Consider the following 19,888-nt stretch of genomic DNA (forward strand, 5'->3'; position numbering starts at 1 on the left):
ACAAAGTGGAAGAACCAACCAAACTAATAACTATCAGTAATTGTCCAATTCAGATATGCTTGTTTAGGATCCTAAACTATTTGGATACCTGAAGCATTTAGAGACAGAGACTTACATCATCCATTAACAAATGTAGCACTAGCTTTCAAAACACACATGCACAAAAGTTATCCAGGCAATAATTTTTCTTCTTTTTTAAAGAATATCTATAAGAAGGTTCTGAAATTTCTTTTGTATATTGGAGATTGTTCTCATTTTTTAAATAAAATTACTAGCCAAGCGTTTTTTTTGGGGGGGAAAAAACCCCAAAACTAAAACCAAAGGAAAAGCCAATCATACATTGCCAGCTGGCAAATCTACTCAGTGAACACAATATAGCTTTCACATCAGTCAGCGATGATGGTAGGTGGGGTTCCAAGCGTCTTCAATGACCGCAGTTTCCATTAGTCCTTGCTCAACCTCTCCCTTCTGTTGACCTATTTGAATGCCAGCCCACAGGCAAACCTGACGAGGATGAATGCCACTGGAGGAAGGTGGTAGAAACAGAAAATCTGAATTCTACTCTCAATTTCTATTCCTATTAAGTACAATCCTAACCAACAAAGAATACAATATTTTTGTTAGATTCCAGCAGTATGACTAGCAACATTAGTACTAGATGAATCAACAGGATGTGAAGGACTTGGATATCACTCTACTGCCAAAAAGAGCACGGACTCCACCTGATTAAACTGTCCATGAACTTTGTAATGTCATTTCAGCTACTAAATAGAAGCAATCCAACTAGTATTATCGTAATGATTTTGAATGAATCAGCAAGTGGAGGCACGGGGCAAAAGGTGGGAAAACAATTATATTGATGTAGCATTAAACATTTTCTGTTTTGGAAAAGCATGTCCTGCTTTTAAAAGGACCACTTACTTCCATCACAAGAGAGCATCCTGAATTGGCCTGGATATATACACACCTCCAACTTCAAGTAAATTTCATTTAAATGAAAATATAAACCCTGTGTTTTCTTGCCACTTTGAAGAACACTGAGGGGGGGAAGTAATTACTGACCCATCATAAAAATCAGTCATTTCAGCTTAAGAAATCTGAAATAACACTAGAATACTGGAATACTATAATAATTTGCTTGCAATATTTATTATCCATATCTTTAATGACTCACTTTTCCCAGTTCTTAGCCTTTATTTGGTAATAAACCAGTATAAACAACCATTTCTGTAAAAAGCAAAAGAATCATCAGCAGAAATACATGAACATTTCAACAATGAGACAAACTATCTTCAGTAAAATAAAGACATCCAAGGAAGTGGTGCTACAAACAGCACCCTGACTTGACAGAAGATGCAGTGCTCCTGGTTTTAGCTAGAAAACTTGTAAGGCAAAATGATGTTATGACTTTCCTGTATTTGATACTAGTGTAAGTCTTTTGCCATTGGCCTTATTTTATTTTACTCCTTCCTAGATGATGATCAGGAAAATTAGAATAAGTAACTAAAAGTAGAGCAGGAGAGCTAGTTTTACATAGAGCATATCCTATTTGATTTTTCATGCTATGGTTTAACACTATTTTGCTAAGGAAGATCTTAAATCCATGCCTTTAACGGTCACGGCAGAGCTGGCAGGCAGTGATTTGCTCAGCACAACACAGCCGGTACCGTAAAACACACAAGAGGCCATGATCCATCCGTTTCCAAAGTGTGTTCTGAATAGTGAGCAGCTTCAGAGACGGGGATCTCATTAACTACTTGAAGTTTTGTCAAATGCATCTCTTTTTCATCTGCTTCTCCATCCGACATTAATAATCAGGCATATTTCTATTAAAATCAATTTTGACATCTAACAGTAGTACTAAGTTATATGCAAGGGGTATATGTTAATTATAAGTGATTTTACCTTGTGACTGCTATTAATACTACTACACTATATTTTCTGAAGAGTAGTTCCTCTATAATATGGGACTATATATATTTGAGTAAGACAGGAATTAAAGAACCTTTGTTACATACTTACCAATCTGTCAATTTAAGACAAAAGCTCCTTACAAGAAATACCCAACAACTTCATTGCTGAATGAAAAAGTAGCCAGGATATATTGTCATCATGGGGAGGAACAGCTATTCTGCAGCTGTGCTCCCTGGCAGAAACTGATGCAGTAAGCTTATTAAATAATAAATAAATAAAGGATGTAGTAACACGAAGCTATTCTAAGAGATCAGCTGCTAGATACATCACAGTATTGAGTGCTCAACTATATCTGATTCAAATTGATCTGGACAAATACACGCACATATATTTGTCCTGATTGCTTCATATATATATATATGAAGCAATATATATATATATTATATATATATACATATATATATACATATATATATGATGTTATATTTATTAATCTATTTATTAATTAATCTAATTTATTAATCTAATTAATTTATTAATATATCATATATATGATGTTATATTTATTAAAAATTCTATAAAAATTGTTATATAAAATATACAAATACAAATAAACATTTTTTAGATATCTTTGTCTGGACAAAAAAGGAAAATGTTCATCCTGAGTGAACCGAAAGACCACAAGGTTTGCAGTTCCATGTTGCACCTAACCACATTACACTTAAGAGGAAACATTTACAAAAGATTAGTTGACAGGAGAACATATTTTAACTAGTAACATAATTTAACTAGAACATAATTTAACTAGTAACAAATAAAAATAAAATTAAGAAAAACATGTCAAAAGACCTGCATGAAAGGGAATTTGGGACAGAACCCAATCACTTTATTTATGGAATAACAAGAGAACAAAAATTCATGTAACATCAATTACAAAAGAAGTTCTATCATCAAAATAAAGGCTGCTATCCAAGGCCATTGATCACCTAAAACCAAGGCTGCTTCTTGTGGAATTTTACAACACTAGGGGGAAAAAAAAAAAAAAAACCAAAAAAACAACAGATTACAAATTCTCAAGGAGATTAAGTGCTCCGGCATACAACTCATTGCAGCGTATCATAATTTTAAGGAAAGAATTCACTGAAAATTTTTTTCAGCAATTTTCCAAATAATACATTTGTAGTAGTCCTCAAACTTCTTTGCGAGATAACAACAGATCAGCTTTCTGCATTTACTGTGTTCCAAAGTATATGTTAAAAGAGTAAGTTGTCTATGGTTCAAACCATAAGCTGCCACTCTTACCATCTGTCTAGAATCTGTGAGATACCAAAAACCAACATTCATTGAGGAGAGATAATTCCTCTTGTAGAAATAAAACCAGGACTTAGTATTTCTTTGCGGTAGACTCAAGATGTGATAAGTATTTTTTGACTATTTAATACAGACTTAATTACAGTCCTAAACCTTAGTCACATGTAAACTAGTGCCGGGACAGTTTTTAGAGCTCCCCATCTCTTCACAGCATGCACTCCTAAGTTTTCCTAAGTACAATAGTTCAATTAAACTAACTTCATTTGATATGGATTTTATCACCAGGTTCCTCCATATGGTTTTTAGGGATCAAACATGTCGCTAATGCATTTAGAATTCCCACCATGACAAAAGCCGTGAAAATTTGACAGCTAGCCAAAATCCACGCCTGCATTTAATTTTGCAAAGTAGGCAAATCATAAGCTCATGTAAGTGAGAAGAACAGAACAAGTTCAGTAGATTTGTTACATGACAGATAACATTTACAGGAAGATATAAGGAGAGCTAGAACTTCTCACAGCATTCCCAAGAAAGATAAAGCAGAAAGACCTCAGTGTTGGTTTTATGACCATCTCCTTTGGTCTGTCTAACCAGGGAGGGGGAAATCCAAACCAAACCAAACCAAACCACACCCAACCAAAACCACCACCTTACATGTAACTTGTGCACTCCACTGAAACTTATTTTTATATAGAATTGACAGAATCTGGAGGCTGGCGGGAAGAATGGCAATAAATTGATAGGTTAATGATATGATTATATTAACACTAAAAGACTCGTCCCATTCACAGCTACACAGATGACATAGAAAGAAGTCTCCTGCTACCATTATATCCAAAACCTGTCATTAATATGACAAGGTAAAAATGGAACAAGAAATACACAGAGCAACATACTGTACCAGAATCAAACCCGGCATCTCCTGACTTAACTTTGTCCTTAAACAATGAACTAAAACCCTTTTCAGGTTTTACTCCAAAAACTTAAAGCCATGCAAGTATCATCATTTGCCTTCCTGTTTCTGAAGCATAAGGACGACTTCATCAGGACTGCTCAAGATGGTAATTTATACCCTTCTCTGTGGCAGTATTATCACCATGGAAAGTCATCCAAAGACCAAGACAGTCTTTACAAGGCTATAAGATGACAGCTGAGTTTCCAGATGACACAAGCCATTCAGAGGTGTCAAATGAATAAAGAAAATAATTCTTTTATTTTGGTTACTAGAAATGGTGCTGCTACATCAAGCTCAGAAGCTGCGATTTGACCTGCCCTCAAGATCCCAGTATTTTAAAAATTTGTCTCATCATGTTTGTGACCAAATTCCCTCTGCTCCTTTACCTATGATCTTGCGACAGCTGATGTACCACTACTGATTTATATGCAAAGAAATATGTACAGAAAAAAAAGTCACCTATTGGTTAAGAACTACCTGAAAATTGCTAGACTTCTAATAAAAATGCAATAAAAATACAAGAGTTGGCAACGCAGGAAAAGTCTTACCTGTTAACACAGTAGTGTCGACTCTGGGAAACATAAGGTGTGCTTTGAGTTTTTAACCGCTTTCTCTCCATCTCCTTCCAACTGTCTTCTGTACATTTTCTCTTTGCCTGTTTTTCTTCGTGTTTTTTCTCAACATATTCTGCATACGTCTGGATCCTGTAACTTTCAGCGTACCTGCTGGTGTTTACAGCTGTGGGGAAGAAGAGTGATGTTATATACATAACACTGTTAAATGACAGCATGCCCTCTCCTCAAATAACTTATTTTGAAAAGCAGAAGGCAGTGAGCTATTTGTTCTGTTCCTATAAACGACTTTTAGTTCCATTGTTAGTGATTAGGAAGGAAGAAAAAAAAAAAAAAGGCAAGCCATACTCTCCTAAATTCGCATGGTATGTTTGAATTAGATATTAAAAACTCTTCTCAGAGTCTGACTTCATACAAAAAGGGTTAAATCTACTTAAGACTTTTCTTTTAAATTAGAAACCATCAATTCTTCAGTCGTAACCCTCTTCCAGATTGCTTGTTGGCAAGAAAAGATTTCCTGGATTTTTTCCCTTTTAGTCTCATTACTTAACCCAGCAGGTTTATTTTGCAAGTCTGCCAGGAAAAGACGACATTTGCAAGGCCTTTGCCAAAACTCTGTTTCATTGCTGTGAAACATAAGCTTATTTGAGCTGCATTTTTGGTTGCACAAGATATCCGTGGAAGCAGCACTTAACTAATATCCAGCTGTTCCATCCTTGTATCTTTCTAATTTTTGGTCTCCATTTAACTAAAAAAGGCTGCAAGTTCAAGGTAGAAGGATTTCTGTCAATGCAAAATTAGAATCACTTCAAAAATAAAGAAAAAACTTTCACTGCCTTCACTCAGCAACAATTTACCAACATTCCTTCAAATCCCAGCATCTTCACAGCTCTCAGTCTTTAGTCTGCAAGCCAAGCTCTGGCCTGAAGCCATCGCTATAACAGATGAATCAGCAAATTAAACCGACTGTCAGCTGGTGTCCTCTGCTGTTTTCAGCCCAACTCACTGAAAGAAAGTATTGTAAACCAACCAGTCAACCAGTTTAAATATAAAAAAACCCAACCCAGATTGTTTTTCATATACCTGGGCTGCGCATTGTAAAATATCATAATTGTAGTGGAGACAAAATCCTGGTTATGTACTTCTCATCTTTTTGTAGACATTTCAGATGGGTATCCAACTTTCTGATTCTAGCTGAAGTGGTGTCATCTTGCAGGCAGGTATTCCGTCCTACCTCCAGCCCAAGCACTACAAATAGCAAGCTCCAACATCACAATTCAGAAAAGGTGAGGAAGATGGGTGGATTCGGTTTTTTTTCTCTTTCGGAATAGATCATCTGTTCTGCATATTGGCTATGCTACTGTGAAATGAATTACCTATAGTACCAATCACAGCACAGAGACGCTGCTGCTGCATCTTTCAAACGTACATAAAACTGGGCAATAGCTTTGTGTATTTAATTTTAATCCCAAGAATAGATACCAGCGATTATGATTAATAGCCTCATGAGATTGTTGCACTAACCAAAGAGATTTTATGCATACCTCCTTTCACACCCTTATATTTGTTTTGAACTGCGAAGTTACAGGATCTGTTTGTAAGAATTAGGAGTATATTTATTGCCCATGAAGTTATGGTGCAGGCATCATGAATGAATTAATAATGCTTACTGGAGTTACTGCATGCCAGCTGACATTCCTCAGGGTAAAATTTGTTTAGTTAAACTCAAGCATGTTTTTACTTGCTAAAATCAAGCACATAGTTACCATGGATCATCTGATAAATAGTGATTTGTTAAAACACAATAACCATTTCACATTATTTGTTTTGCTATAAACTAAGAGCCAAAAGTTATGGCTCTTCCATTTAATTCCCTGACAGACCTGGCCTGTATTTAAAAAAATCATCCTTATGCAGCCTAAAGACAATTTTAAAATAAATCGGTGTAAGAGTCAATATTTTTTAACAAAGACAACTCTGCTTTCCTGAAATAAGGCCTGTACTTTATAGCACCCCATTCATATTACACATACACACACAAATATATGCATATACATATATATGCATATATAGTTAATATAAAAGATTAGATGCTGAATATATTGCTTCATGCACTGAACAACTGAAATGAAGGCATATGGAGAATTCTACAGAGCCACACCGATAAATCAATCTTGCACGATCTTAAACTGAAGAGCAGCTCCCTGTAAAAGTTTAAAATACATTTTCTCTGATGCTTTTTTGATGAATGCTGTCCACATTGTCAAACAAAGCAAATACAGTGACATTGCTCTGCCTTACCGATAGAAGAAATGTATTGCTAGGATGCTTTGTGAATTCTAACAGACCAAAGAGAAATTTGGGTGTTTGTTTACTTATTTATTTAAATCGTAAGAGAGAAGACAAATCTTTCTGTGAGAAACCTGACCTAGTAACCAACACCACATGGCTGCATGTCATTACTATAGCTGCAGCCATAAAGTTAAGTTTCTGTCTTATAGTAGAATAATCGTAATTGCACATTATTTTAGGAAAAACATTTCTAGATGATGGCATCTTCCCTAGTTCTTAGGCAAGCTATTAAACAGGCTGACTGACGCCGAGCGATCCAAGAGGAACGTGTACAAAGATGCCCTTTCACCAAGTCCTTGCTCTTATGCAGAGCAAAATCCTGACAGATGGCCACTGACAAATTCCAGTCTCTTAATAAACAGACAAATATGTAAGTGACCTGTGTAGGCAAAAAACTCCACAATATATAAATAAAATACACAGAACTGCATAGATTAAGGCTGCAATACTAAACACTCAAGTTTATGATAAAGTAAAAATTCACCTCTGAAGCCTTAAAATGACCTCTGTATAGATACTGTGTTAATCTTATCTGATCATGTACTGCTTAAAACATGGGACCGCTGCCTCAGTCGGATCAACAGTGTTCAATTAGCGAGTAGCTAATTCAGTATTTTGGTTTATTCTCATTACTTATTGTATGGTTCCACAGCCTTATTTACTGACTTCTAGGGCTATTCATGCTCCATTTAAAAAATCAAAAGTTTGCATGTGTACTTGTTTCATCATGGCATTGTCCAGTGTTTCAAAGTAACGCTCCTATGTGCCTATTTTATAAACAGAAAGCAGAAGTAAGGACTCAACTTCCCAAATTAGAGGGTATTTTTAAAATTAACCTAAACGGAATTAAATTGTCCACAGAGCACACAGAGTATTCAGACAGGGTTGGGATCCTACACAGCAAATGTGTTAACATATTCCCAGAGAAGCTATAAATCAAAATTCTCCAAAAGAAACAGCATGTGATCACGTGGCCAGGGTCTTTATCAATGCATAAGCATAATTCACCCATATTATGTTAAATATTAGTGAAATTGGCATTGCAGTGTTAATGTTGGTGGTTTTTTTTTAGCCTATATGCAGTTTTCAGACCTTTAAGCATACCTGGACAATTCCTGCTGCAAGGCATCACACTGTTACACACACGACTAATTTGTTGGACCAGAAATTTTAAACGCACTTCTCCAGCCTCTCCCACTAGAATTATGAAAGTTCCTGATAGTCGCTAGTGTCAGCTCAATGAAAAAAGCACTGGGCACACTCTGTTGGCTTCTCTCAGAAAGAGATGCATGAACTTGAGAGCATTCTCCCTAATTAGCCAACATCTCTGCTGATTTCTGCTCTTACCCTACCCCCTCCAATTTGTCTTTTCTGGGTGTGACTTTATCTCATATTGGTCTTGCAATCTATCATAACCCTAAACATTCTTCAGCATTAAACTCGCTGTTTCCTATTTTCTCTGGCAAGGCAGTACTCCTACCTCCTGTTTTAAATCGTTTGTCTCTGCTACCATTAGGCGCCAGTTTTCCCAAACTTAACCAAGCTACATCCCATTACCCATTTTTGGTTCTTTATCCCAGTTCTTTTTCATGGAGGGTAGTCCTTGTCAAATGCATTTTTCTTTAGTGTCAAACCAGTTTATTTTATAAAAGTTTATTTTCAAACCTGGTCCAATCACAGCCTCTTTGCTCCATCTGAACATGTAAAGTAACTAGTTCCCAGCCTCACCCCCCTTCACGAGCTCCTTGGCCACCCCCTGCCTAAAGCAAGGAAGCAGAGCTGGCAACGGGGCTGGACCCATGCGCTGGTCTCTGTAGTATGACAAAAAAACCTTGGTGAAATAAAACCTCGGTCCACCTCCAGAAGGACCAGCACACCCCAAACAAGCAAACAAAACCATATGATAAAAATTACTCCGTTACCATTAATTTTTTCCTTAACATAGTCTGGTTTGAAAGCCAAAATAAAGAACACTGTAAAGAACAAGGACAGCACCGGGACAGCTTTCCCTCCCCCACCAGACTAAAGGAACAGTTTTTACAACTACGAGCAATCTTTAGGATTAGGAAGGAGGCAGACTATACCGGCTCCTACCGATAAATTACTGTATTTAGTTTTCTTTCTTAACGTTTCTTCACTTGGAGTAAGTCCATGTAGTGCCCCAGAGTTAATTATGAATGGCACTCATTCACATACAGAAATGTAGCGCAGATTCAATCTCACAATCGTCGTGCTCCCTTCTCTCCCAGCACGTACAGAGAATGAAGTTCTAAACTAGCCAGCTGCTTTCTTGTATTAGTCAGTGATTTTCAAAATTTCACAGGCATGTAGAAGAATCTCGAAGACTACAACACAAGTACGGTTCTTTAGCAGGAAAAAAGTGATTCTGGGAATAACTGCCCTATGTAGTATGTTACTCTTAGCCCTGACAAAAGAATAATTTCAAAAACCAACTAAATGTAGCGGATTAGACCATTTTCTCAAGTTTGGTTACAAAAAAAGTTAGGTAAACTGTGTTACTTTTGCGAGTTAGCAGGTCAGAAGGATTCAAAACTCATTTGTATTTCAACAGAAAAACCTGAATGTTTCCTTAAATCCTGCTTTGAAAGTGTCAAGGTTTTGTTTGTGGTTTTGGGGTTTTTTTGTGTGGTTTTGTGTTTGTTTGTGGGTTTTTGTTTTTTTAATTTTTTTCATCTGGAACGCTCACATCAACTCATCACCAATCAGCTGAAGAGCAGAGTGGAGTTTTAGGAGAATAAACCCATCTAACACCGTTACTGTCAAAACTGATCTAAGGCCTCATTAATTTACCAGGTAAGGCACCTACATGTGACAGACAGGGTTCTTTAAAGCCTTGGTCATCAGCCCACACCAGCAAGGCAGCTATTTTGCCGAGCTGGATGTATTCAGCATACCCTTTGCTAAAGCTTTTATTGAGATGAAAGCTTATCCTGAAAACAGTTTTTTCCACTTTCAACAGAAGTATCCTGCACAGGTCTACTTCTAACAGAGTCAAACAAATATTTCAATTGTGACTGAAGAGAATCAAAAATAACTGCTAATTCAGCTACAGAAAGCCTGCCTGCCTGCTTTCCATTTTCCATAATAGCTGTGCTGCTGCATCCAAACCCTTTTGCACATGCCAAGGTAACTACAGCAGACTTGCCCAGCATTGCTGAACGAAGTGACACTTCATCAGCCTGCTTCTCAAGATCCTTGTCCTCAAACAAGGTTAAAGAGAAGAAAAACCCTCACTGCAAGCAGTTTATTAAAAAAACCCCAACAAACAAGTAGAGAATTAAATAAAACAAAGTATCAAGATCTCATGAAAGATCCTCTAGGATTATCCTGCACTGAAGGATCATGAAGGGAAAGTCTTGGTTTGCTCTGAGGTCAGGAGGTAATTAAAATTCACTTACAATTTCTTTTACTGATAAAAAACCATGTGGAAATCAGTGTAATTTTGGATCCCAGCATCACTTAGAAAAATTCAAAACCCCTGAAGAAGTTAAAGTATTTACTTAGTCAACGTACTTCCAGAAATATAACTACAGCCGACTGTCTCAGAGATCAGCAGAATGATTTATTCCGTCTTTTATTCAGTGATAAGGAAAGCAGCCTCAAAGTAACTATTAGAAAGTCTCAAGTCTCTTAGTACCAGTTGTAGCATTCAATCATAAAATGCGTGCTTTGACAAGTTTTCAATTACCTAACACGCCTGTTTCCCCCACTTTCCCGAGGGAATTTATCAAACTTCTGTGTATGCATTGCTCCTCCTCAGTTGCCCCAACGTTAAACAGGCTGGAAGGTACTGTAAGAAGTGCCAAGTCTCAACATTTTGTTAGAGAACTTGAGTTTTTATCAATTTCACCAACACAGACCTCCTGTTCAAACTGCTCTAAGAAAATATAACTCTCTGAAGTCATCTGCATTGCATTTACTGAAATAAAGCAAACAATACTTGACTGATCATTTTCACATGCTTAGAAATTCAGATGTCTAAAACTTTTTGTTTAGGCAAGCAAAACAAAACAAAACAACGGAGGTAAAATACTACATTATTCTTTGGCACCCATGAAGAAAATCTTAACTTTGTAAAAACCACTTTTGTTCTGAGACACAGGTACAGAATTAAGTACAAAGCGTTCAAGGACAAATCACTATGCTAGGCCAACATTCTTCCAAGTTACAAAATATATCAACTTTGTTGGTTAACTCCATACCTAATTTCACAAGCTGCATACTGACTGCACAGAAACACAAATTCAGGTTGGTGAAGATGTATTTCTTTGCTCCCCGGAATCTGTGTACTAGAGTACGATAGAGAAAAGTAATTTAACAATTTGAAGGATCCATAGTCTCTGAATTATATTTGATAATAGCAACTATCTGCAGGCTATATCAAAGCTGAAAACTTCCATTTGCACACGGTGCTGACCGTCTCTTTCTGTTTTCCTCTCCTGTATTAGCCTAAGATAGCAGAAGGTGCTGATATGGATTCTAAAATAGACTTTTAAAAAAGACTGTTTCACAAAGATTGTCATCTCTTTTGACATCTGAATCCAGAGCAGGATCAATGTGGTGACAAAGCAGCTGTTCATCTTGCAAAGGAGGATGGCAAGTTAGTCGGAGAGCAAACCGAAATAAGTCTCTGACTCTCCATTTTGGAGAAAATGGGAAAATGAACAGGTGATCTGAAAGAAAATGGTTTTACAGAAGACAGAAAAAATGCCAAGTACAAAGCTACAAAGCAGAGAAAGAGGAAGGATCCCTGACAATGTTTTTAACTCAAAAAATTTCTCTCGACAAAGACCACAGATGATAGTATCGGCCACTGAGACATTTCACACTACGCACGTGTATGCAGATTGTTATAAAGGATTTTAACTTTCTTAAAGATGCAGTTTTTTAATTACTGAAAGAATTCAAGCTACTTAACATTTGCACCCCGTTTAAATACCTCAGTAATTGAAACAAAAGCTATGAAGTGTATTAACCCATTTCAGAAAATCCAAATCAAATTAAAAGGCAGTCAAAAGACTTCCGATATTATATTAAGAAAAAAACTACTATATTCAAACTTACAGGGCACAGGGGTTTTGTTTTGTTTTGTTTTGTTTCACTGATGAGGAAAAAATACGGCTGCAGGTACCTGAAGGCAAGGCTGTAATCGGTCTTCTTAATTCTGCATCGCTAATGCTGAAAGGTGTAAAATAGCCATCTATATTATGATTTGTACCACAGGTCCCACTGTAAAACCATGACTAGAATATATCAACCAGCAATTCGTTTTCTTGTTATAGTCAAGACTCCTGAACAACACATCATCTCATTTTCTGCATTTACTAGTACAGAAATGCTTTTAAATCAACACTGGGCAATTTTAATTTCCAGGAGTACTCGTAAAGTGTTCAGATCTGTTAATCTACAAATTAAAAGTGTAAAATGTACAGAACACTTCCTTTCTAATCAGATAGAAGGTCTCAATGTCTATTATCACTCAAAACACAGAGAGCTCAGATCTCTCTTTTTGGAAAGAGAAAGACTTTTCGGAAAGAAACGGAACCCACGGTCTGGCTAGGCAGCTCACTTCATCTAACAGCTTGTGACCAAATGGGAGAATCCCATTCCTTGCTCCGTAGCCCCTGCTCCAAGCCGCCTGGTCCCGTGCCCTCCTTCACAGTGTTTCTGGTGTTTGTTGACCTGCTGATGAGCCGGTTCACCTCACTGAACCAGCAGGAATTTTCCTTTATTATTTTTTCTGGACACAGAACCAGCAAAAGAAAAGCAGCGAGAGCCCACTGTTGGAGCGGGGAAAGAGCCATCCCCTTGATGTAACCACGGAGGATTAGGACTGGCACAAACCATTAGCTCTATTCTAATATCAGCAAATTAAACGTTTTGGCTAAGGCTGAGCAGGCGCAGGAAGCACACGCCTGCAAAATCTGATGACGTTTCTGACGCTTGTGAAGAGCTTCCGAACAAGAACCAGCGAGCTGAGCTTGGAGAACCCCTCACGGCAGTGCTGTCCAGAAGACTGTTCAAGATTAGCACAGGCGTTTTCAACCGAAGCGCCTGTTAATGCTCCACGTGTCGGGTGCTTCAAAAAGAGCTATCCGGATAACGAGTCCACCCATCAGATACAGTCTGCTACAGGAATGACTGCACCCCATTGCCAGAACTAACACACTCGCTATTGCATCAAACAAGTGCGTTGATACTGTCCCCATCTAAAAAGGGCACCCCAAATAAAAGTAAATCTTTAACTTTTCCATTTTGATAAGCATTATTACCCATGAGGGGTGCAAAACCTACAGGCTAACTGCTCGGGTCTTCCTACTGAAACTGTTTCATTCAAGTCCCTACGTAGTATACAGGCACGTATAACAAATCATTACGATCTTTTGAAAAACTATATGCCGTTTCGAGGTAACATGTTTTTAAAAAAATCCAACTTGTTTGAAAATAATGTAAAAGCACACATCTACAAGGTGATTATATTATTACAATTATTACAGCTATTAGTTTCTCATCTTAAATGCCATTTTGATGCAGCACAAGAATTCAAGCCACTCAAAAATTAACATGAGAAATACCAAGCCACTGATGCAAAATTTAAACCAAGCTTTCCTAAAACATCAAAACCTTGCAGATCTTAAGACTCCAAAATTTGATGGGGGGGAGAAGAGAAGAGAAACTGTTTGAGACTGCATATAATTTGAATAAAAAGTAAAACAACAGGAATGGCTGAGATTAGACAGACCGTAGTATGACTCCAGCTTCCTTGGTCTACATTAAGGAGGCTTCCTGCCTGGAGTACGTATCCGATATGAATTTCACATTATCTTATTGGTGAGAACACAGTCATGGGAAATATAATTTTTTCAAAGAATCTGGGTAATACAGTAGATACTACCTGCCTTTCTCCCAAATCCAGTGAAAAGAGACTGATATGCAGAGTCTCAAAATAACATGTGTCTATTTTTCAATTGTGGTGGTAAGCATTCATGCTAAGTAGAAGGTTCTATAGTCAACCTTATAAAACACTAATAAACCATAAAGTCCAGCCCTGCCTGAGAAACTCACAAGTTCAGAAAGATTAATGATTTAAACAAGAATAATTGACAGGCCATCACAATTTCAGCTGCTGCACCTGCTTTAGTCCATTGCTCCCCTGCTGTCTAAATACATTGGTCTACTCAATGCCTGGAGGAAGAAGATATCTTGCACACAGTAAATTCTATATGAGCTCATGTATCAGGGCACTAACACATGGAACGACTTAACATTATTTCAATGCTTGCCATTTATGACAAGCAGTTGCTTTTCACATGTATTTAAAATTTCAGGTTAAGTGTATCTATTGCATTTTAAAACAGAAAAAAAAAATTCTCAGGAAGATTCTCAAGTTAAAATTACTCTTAAGTCTTAAAATATTGTAGAAGTTACTCGTAATCAGAACACAGACGTTACTAAACTGCACCTAAGCCTGAGGTAAAGAGAACTAAGAGTGAGCATTAGCTGCCAAGGCAAAATAAACCAGGTATATTTTTGAAGTGCCACTGATAAGCTTGTCCATTATTTCCATTAACATAGAACTATGTCAAGTGTCTCAGAACAGAAACCCAATTTTACTTCCAAGCATTTTAAAAACCTAACGTAAGACTTTTTCCACGTTTTAGAAATTAACCCACTCTCAAGTATCAGCAATTTTAAAGAGCACCTTTTAGATGGCCTATAAAGGCTCCACAAGTACAAAGACATCTAAAGAAAGCTCCCTTTAAGAGTGCATCTGGGTTCTTTTTAGACCAGCGACCTAGATAGTCACTGAAAGCTGGCTGGCAACAAAAGTCAAGGAAATTATGAATAACAAGAGCTTATCATTGATACAAAGCATCAACTGAGGACTCACAAACTAGTTAACCGCCCAGAATGGTTGAGATACTGAAATGGCTGAAACACTGAAATACTTCAGGTTACATCAATTTATTAAAATAAAATATTTGGTTTACTTTAAAGTTAAGACAAACTGAAGTCTCTCCCATCTTCCCCGCTATTTCCAGACTATTTGTATGAAGTCTAGACCCCTGTAAGTCAAGAAGCATTGAAATAGTACTTATTTCATACTAACCTTTCCAGATGAAAAGCCAGCTTTATAAATATACGAAGCTGAACAGCATCCAAAAGCAAGCTTATCTAGCAAGCTGCAAGTCCCAAGAGCCAGAAGTTGTACACCAAAAGTTCATTCTGAAGTGTCTTGTATTTATCAACTAGAAGAGCGCACGCTGCTTTATCTTTTGTCACACAGTTAAAAAGCACGCGCCCCATGTTTGACCGAAATGCTGAGACCACATGAAGTACAATTTGGCAACAGTAAGTTCTGTCTCCCAGATGCCCAACTAAAGGAATATCAACCCTTTAACAAATTCTTATTAATCACCTGCCTTGAACAGCAAACCTCAACAGAAAATACTGTGTTTATTGTCCATTGTTGTTTTCAGGTGCTTGTAACTTGGAAATCAGTTTACAGCAGAGCATATTGCAAAAAGTGGTAAGTTAGAGCCATCTAAAGCACCGCTTTCACAAGCTCGTTATTGGCTTTAACGCAACAACATAGCGGTTCAACCGCGATAACTGACACAGAGGACACAAGAACAACCTTCCCCCACTAACCATGCAGGTACAACTTGCCTACATAGGCACACCAGGCACCTAACTCCGTGGTGATCACGAAACAGTTAACTAACGTTTGTCTTGACGCAGCTTCCACTTCAAGCTGAACTTCACGTTCTAATTCTAAAGAGAAATACAATTTTATACAAGAACAAGCCTTTTTTACTCATACTAAATTAGAGAGTCTGCCAACATGCGAGTCGCATGAATAACCAAATAAAGTGAAGACTCTTGGCCATTGTTATAAGCGGCAAAACGAGAAGGTTAAGGGATTTGCTTCTTGTTTCCTGAGGTTTCTGCTTTTGAAACTTAGGAGCAGCTCCAAAATTGCCTATAAAAATACTGCCCTTTCCCCTACTTATTTTTTCAGAGGGAAATAAGTGGAAGAAGGAACGAGTCTTTTTATACTATGCAAAGATTCAGAGGTCCTTCAGGGTAACACTTTAACAATTAAAAAATTAGACTGTGCACTCTTCCTGGCCACATACACACTACTGATTACCGTGTGAAATTTGAAGAGCTACTCATTAGTTTAAGTCAGCTTTATACTTTTTAAGCAGAAAAGCATATGGGCCAATGTTTTATCAATCAGTTTGTGACTAGGTATTACTGGTTACCATCCATGATATCGCATGGCTCAGGAACACTGTTTAAAAGAGCACTGGGGGCTGAACAGATACATTTTATTACCTACATATTCAAAATGGATTACTATGCATATTAACATGAGAAATCCAACATATTCCCAGGGTGTAGATGAACAAGTTTTTAGTCCATTTAAAATACCTGAAGCCAGGAGAGTTAGAAGCAACAGAAACAGCATAGAGCAGCTTATACGAAGTGTCACATTTTAAGACATCTGTCATTTGTTGAATGTAAAGGTTAAGCGTGAGCATGAAAATTAATAATTAATTATCTGAAATGTGAAAGACAACTTGAAGAAAAAAAAAATCCTCTCCTCCAACCTCCCTCCCCCCCTTTTTTTAAAATCAGGTAAAAATTAATCTTGAAAAGCAAAACTCTTCAAAGTTTTCAAAGCAGCACGGAAAAAACCCCATGTATTTAGGACACAAGACCGTCGCAATTTCGATACAACCCTTAGATACAGTTACACAAAACCAGTAATGCGGACAAATCACATGCTTCAAATTCTGTTTTAACACCTACAAGGCTGAACAAAATAAAAAGGCATTGGAGAAAAGTTTTCAAGAAACAAGCCAGATTCATCAACCAGTTACCCTGAGTATGTACATCACGGGATGACTGCAGATCAGTCTTTAAATGATCTGCTGTTCAATTCTGTAACTTTACATTAGTTCAACCAAATATTCAGTATTCGAATCGCTGCTGCAACTGAAAAATAAAGACACCTCCCGGATCTGAACCGACTTTAAAAAAAATTTGGTAGACCTAGAATCAGTTAACACTCCATCCAGATTATTACAAAACCGATCCTATTTTCATAGCTTTTCCCCACACCGTTCCCTCATTAAAAGCATGCAAAATAAGTCTGGATATTTTTACAGTGCTTAGACTCAGGTATGATGCAAATCTGACCGCCTCATCAATACAGGGAAACTTCCACACACCCTTCATGTTCTCAATCCATTTATTTTCCATAAATATTTTTGTTGCACATATGCGCTTTGTTAACTACACATACTAATACCAGCTCAAAGCCAGAAACATCTTTAAGAGGTAAGCATAAGCGTATGTCTGCAGCAATATCTTGCATTGTATCATATTGTTTGACAGTTCTCCAAGCCTTTTTATATAGTCCAGAAGATGCAGACATATTTATATAAACAGGTTAAAAAACAGGCCACATAATTAGATTTTCCTAGGTTCTTCACTTAAACACAGCTCACTAAATCACAAGTACAAATAGTGACTTTTATTGCCAAAGCAGTTCATTAAAGAATTTAACATCAGGAAATAGAATAACTGAATTGATTTTATGAAGTATTTATTACAGGGAAAAAAAAAAAAACCAAGAGGTTTAAGCGACTTTACAGTAAAAATTGCACAGCTTTTTGGTAATTGAGGTTGCTATAGTTTATCAGCTTGGTAGGCTGACTGCTTTCAGTAGATGAGATTTTACTAACCTGATTTCATAAAAATCTGTGGAAGACTATAATCACCTGAGCTTTCAAACAAATAACTTTTTTCCTAGTACACAGGCCACAGAACAAGCCTCCCTGTTTGTCAAAGCATAAAAAAAAGACACGCACAGAGAGCAGTGCCAGAAAGACTCAGTTTAAATATTCTGCAGACATTCAGTTCTTCCCACAATATGTAGTTGCTGTAACAAAAAATAAAAAATAAAAAAAAGTAGTGGTGGTGAATATGTATGCCAAGCATTCAGACAATAGGTAAGTGACTGAGGTGATAGTGGTGGGGAAGTTACCGTACCAGCATCTACGAAGGCTTTCAGCTTATGAAATGGCATAAAACACATGCTTTTTATTGAAAACAAATAGTCTTGCAAGTCCCACTCAGAGAAACAAGCAATCAGCTTGAAAAGAGGAGGGAAAAAAGGCTCAGATATATAAACTTACAATGACCTATAGATACTCTGTACATCAGGGCATATGAACTAAAAAAGCAGAAAACACAACTTTGTTGCATTTCACTACAAAGACAAATCCTCTTGGAAAGACAAAAAGGTGGAACAGTTCCAACCCTTTATTCAATTTTTTCTCAGCCTATACCTCACACATGGAGACCAAACTCTGAATAAGACTCATCAGGTCTGAAATAAAAAGCTTCAGACCCTTCAGGTAAGTTGCTACTTTACAAACATATCATTTGTGATTGCACAGCTCAGAGTACAGTTTTACTTAAGATAATTTAGATGAAGGCTTATTCCCTCCAATCTTGTAATGTACTCGTTGCTGCATGAACAGCATTTCCCTCAGAGCTTTGGCAGTGTGCTGGTGTCACCGCTAACTATAATACATAGGGTTGACAAATCATGAATGCTTCGGAGGTAAGAAACTAAGATGACACATGCACGAAGTTCTAGCAATGCTTTCCTAAGTTGCAGAGCTAGCTAAAATAGGGCCACATTTATTCTGATGTAATTCTTTATCTGGAACTTCTCACTAGAAGTTATATAGTCCTTATATCTATATATAGATGAAGAAACAATGGCTCTTGCTGCTATGGAGCATTTGCTGTACAGAGGCTGCTGGTAAACACTCAAAATCCTCTGCAGAGATATGTATGTATAAGGGAGTCTGAAACACTCACAGGATGCTAATAAGGAATTAGAGATGCACTGATTATGGATCCAGAACCTGAAAGCTTCTTTATTGGAGCTTCATAACATAGATGGTGGTCAACTCAGTAGGGTTTTCTAATTTTTTTTTTTGTTTGTTTGTTTTGTTTTTTTTCTTTTTAGAACTTAATTGTAGGAATTCTGGCAGGATAGCTCTTAAGTGCAACAAAATTTCAGCCACTTAATCAAAAGTGCTATGTATACTGCTGTTCTTACTGGCTCCACAGCATTGGAGTAAATAGGGATGACATTAGCATAACGTATCTCAAATAATCATTTATAATGGTCCACTTCCAGTCATTGTTCTCAGCAGTAAGTTTATGGGTCAGTCCTCAAATACATGCCCAAAACAACTACAGAAACCACTAAGAGCTTGTGGATCCAACTACAATATACCAAAAATCTTTTAAGAAAACCCCAAACCAACCAAACCAAAAAAATCCCACCCAAGACAACAACAAAACCCACAAAAACAAACCCAAACAAAAAACCAACCCAAAAAATGCACACCCCAAAAAGATTGGTTTTCCTCATAACTGGGAGCAATATTTTCAGTAAACTCAGAGATGCTAGTCTCTTCCTATGTTTTTTACTTAATTCTTGATGGTTTCTCAAGAGTGTTACTTATTCCATATTTTTCTTACAATACCTAGATAATATTTTGCTCTATGCTTTCAGTCAGCTTCTTATACTGGAAATGGTTCTTTCTAGAGTACCTTGTACAATTGTAAAGTATTGCTATCCGTCCTAATTATGTGAATTAGGAACGTGGGTTCACTAAGAATGTTTATGTAGTCATGCACAGATTTTTTTCTTTAAACTAATCCCTCT

General features: G+C 37.0%; 1 protein-coding gene across 9 annotated transcripts in view; it reads right to left on the bottom strand.

Moving 5' to 3' along the window:
- The window catches only part of PARN (poly(A)-specific ribonuclease), a 66,001-nt gene that overhangs the window by 5,714 nt on the left and 40,399 nt on the right, over positions 1-19,888 (bottom strand). For 8 of the 9 annotated variants that reach the window (XM_082311496.1, XM_082311497.1, XM_082311495.1 and 5 more), the window contains one exon: positions 4,729-4,918. In XM_082311496.1, coding sequence (XP_082167622.1) covers positions 4,729-4,918 — 190 coding nt within the window. Of the gene's footprint in view, positions 1-4,728; positions 4,919-5,609; positions 5,758-19,888 lie in introns of those variants that run through there. The other variant, XR_014228139.1, reaches the window with a different exon arrangement.

The sequence above is a fragment of the Platalea leucorodia genome (genome assembly GCF_965183815.1).
Source record: "Platalea leucorodia genome assembly, chromosome: 5".
Lineage (NCBI taxonomy): Eukaryota > Metazoa > Chordata > Aves > Pelecaniformes > Threskiornithidae > Platalea > Platalea leucorodia.